Below are 2,074 nucleotides of genomic sequence, written 5' to 3' on the forward strand. Positions count from 1 at the left end.
CTTTTAGCATTTGGAACGGATCAAACGTGGCTGCCTCCAGCAGCGATCACAGACACTGTCCTCCCAGTTGGATTGATATGTGGCACATTTTTAGTGTGGTTACGTTGTTTACCTTTTCCCTGTCTGCTCTTCTGTTCCTGCAGTGGGCTACCGTCACCTTCCACCTCCCTCACCATGTGCTAAAGCTTGTGGCCGGCGCCATTGTCAGCGAGCTGAAGAAGATCAACCAGAACGTAGCTGCCTTGTCTGTAGCCTCCTCCATCATGGACAGGCTCTCCTACCTCCTGTCCAGCGCCAGGCCGGAGCTGGGGGTGGGCCCTGGTCGCTCTGTGGACAGGTTGGAGCAAAACCCTTCCTCATATCAGAGATAAACAGATGAAGACCATCATTCTAGATTGGGTTTGCTTCAAAGAAGGCGTTTCTATCCACAGATCCCTGATGTACAGTGAGGCTAACAGGCGGGAGACGTTTACATCGTGGCCACATGCCGGCTACCGATGGGCTCAGCCTGACCCCATGGCTCAAGCTGGGTTCTATCACCAGGTGTGTACTGAAGCGGGTCTGGGCCAACAGGAAGATGGGTTTTCCTATAGAAATCAGCCTGTAGTGAGCTCAGCTGCCCACCTACTTTCAGATAAAAATAAAGGAGAAAATCCAGTACTTCCTGTTCCCTTACTCCCCGTGCTTCCTGGAAGAAGGAAGAAAAAAATGCTGTGGCCTTAACGTCATCCTATAGAAAATCATGAGTGGTGGAGCATCCTGGCTTTAGTTTTAGTGCTTTAGGCTAAAAGTCAGCAGAGAAAGCTGAACAGCAGTAGAGCTGCTGCAGGCAAAATGTTGGTGAACATCAGCGCCACTTTGCTCTGAATCCCTGAAATACGGGAAGTTGAGGATTCGGTCTTTCCTGGTGTTGCTTAAGGCCTTACCTCTCCACAGCTGCCTGTTTTTGACCCCTCTGTCTCACTGTCACAGCCTGCCTCCACTGGGGATGACAGGGCGATGTGTTTCACCTGCAGCGTGTGCCTGGTCTGTTGGGAACCTACGGATGAGCCATGGTGAGTAGATCAGAAGGAACCACCAGCTACCTCCTCTACCGCCAACCCCCCTGACAGTCCTCCCTACGCCCCCTCAGGTCTGAACACGAGAGACATTCTCCCAACTGCCCCTTTGTGAAGGGCGAGCACACGCAGAACGTCCCTCTGTCGGTCACGCTGGCCACCAGCCCTGCTCAGTTCCCCAACGGTCCTGACAGCTCGGACAAAATCGCCTGCTACGGCTTCGGCAGCTGCCCGCAGTTCGTGGCCGCCGCCACCAGGAGGGGCAAGATCTGTATCTGGGATGTGTCCAAAATGATGAAGGTGAGGGCCGCCGGCCGCCCGCTCCTGATCCGCTGGTTTAGGAATAGTTTCCATTAAGATGCAATGTTTGTCTCCACAGGTGCACCTGAAGTTTGACGTGAATCCGTACGATCCAGCCATCCTCAGGCAGCTGATTCTGAGCGGCGGAGAGCCGGGCCAGCAGCCGCTGACCGAGTCCAGAAGGCCGACTCTCACCTGGCTGGAGGAGTCCTCTTCCTGCTCTGACCTACCCAAGCTGGAGGGAGACAGGTAAAGCACACAGTCTGGAAGATGGATGTCATCACACCAGCTGGTTCTCCGGGACGGAAAATTAGGTCTGATCATGATTAGCCCGTTAAGCCCGGTACAGGGCCCAGTACAGGGCCCAACTGACACCTGCTGATGTATATCTATTTACAGAAATGGCCAAAACACAGTCACATGGTGTTTCATCCACACGCTTTCAAATGGGGCTTTATCATTTTTAAAACATGTTTCAAAAATATTTTTTCTGCTTCCGATTGATCATAAAGCCATACATTTGGGAAAAAGCTCAAGATGGAGAAAAAGCTAGAGAATGGGAAAATGCTAATTTCAAGAACAGGAAAACGAGGAATTCGGGACATGGATGCAGCCTATCGATGCTTAAGATTATTTATATATATAAATGAGAGTCATGGGTACTTGTTGATGGTATTAATATTATTTCTAAGAGCATTAAAAAGCATTAAATTAGA

The 2,074-nt window shown here is 50.9% G+C and overlaps 1 protein-coding gene across 5 annotated transcripts in view; it reads left to right on the plus strand.

Moving 5' to 3' along the window:
• birc6 (baculoviral IAP repeat containing 6) overlaps positions 1 to 2,074 on the plus strand; it is a 99,878-nt gene that overhangs the window by 19,636 nt on the left and 78,168 nt on the right. For all 5 annotated transcript variants that reach the window (XM_015401638.1, XM_015401642.1, XM_015401639.1 and 2 more), the window contains exons 4-8: positions 144 to 337; positions 432 to 543; positions 973 to 1,055; positions 1,133 to 1,358; positions 1,438 to 1,607. In XM_015401638.1, coding sequence (XP_015257124.1) covers positions 144 to 337; positions 432 to 543; positions 973 to 1,055; positions 1,133 to 1,358; positions 1,438 to 1,607 — 785 coding nt within the window. The remainder of the gene's footprint in view (positions 1 to 143; positions 338 to 431; positions 544 to 972; positions 1,056 to 1,132; positions 1,359 to 1,437; positions 1,608 to 2,074) is intronic.

This window comes from Cyprinodon variegatus, unplaced genomic scaffold, assembly GCF_000732505.1.
Source record: "Cyprinodon variegatus isolate N-32 unplaced genomic scaffold, C_variegatus-1.0 Scaffold1242, whole genome shotgun sequence".
Taxonomy (NCBI): Eukaryota; Metazoa; Chordata; class Actinopteri; order Cyprinodontiformes; family Cyprinodontidae; genus Cyprinodon; species Cyprinodon variegatus.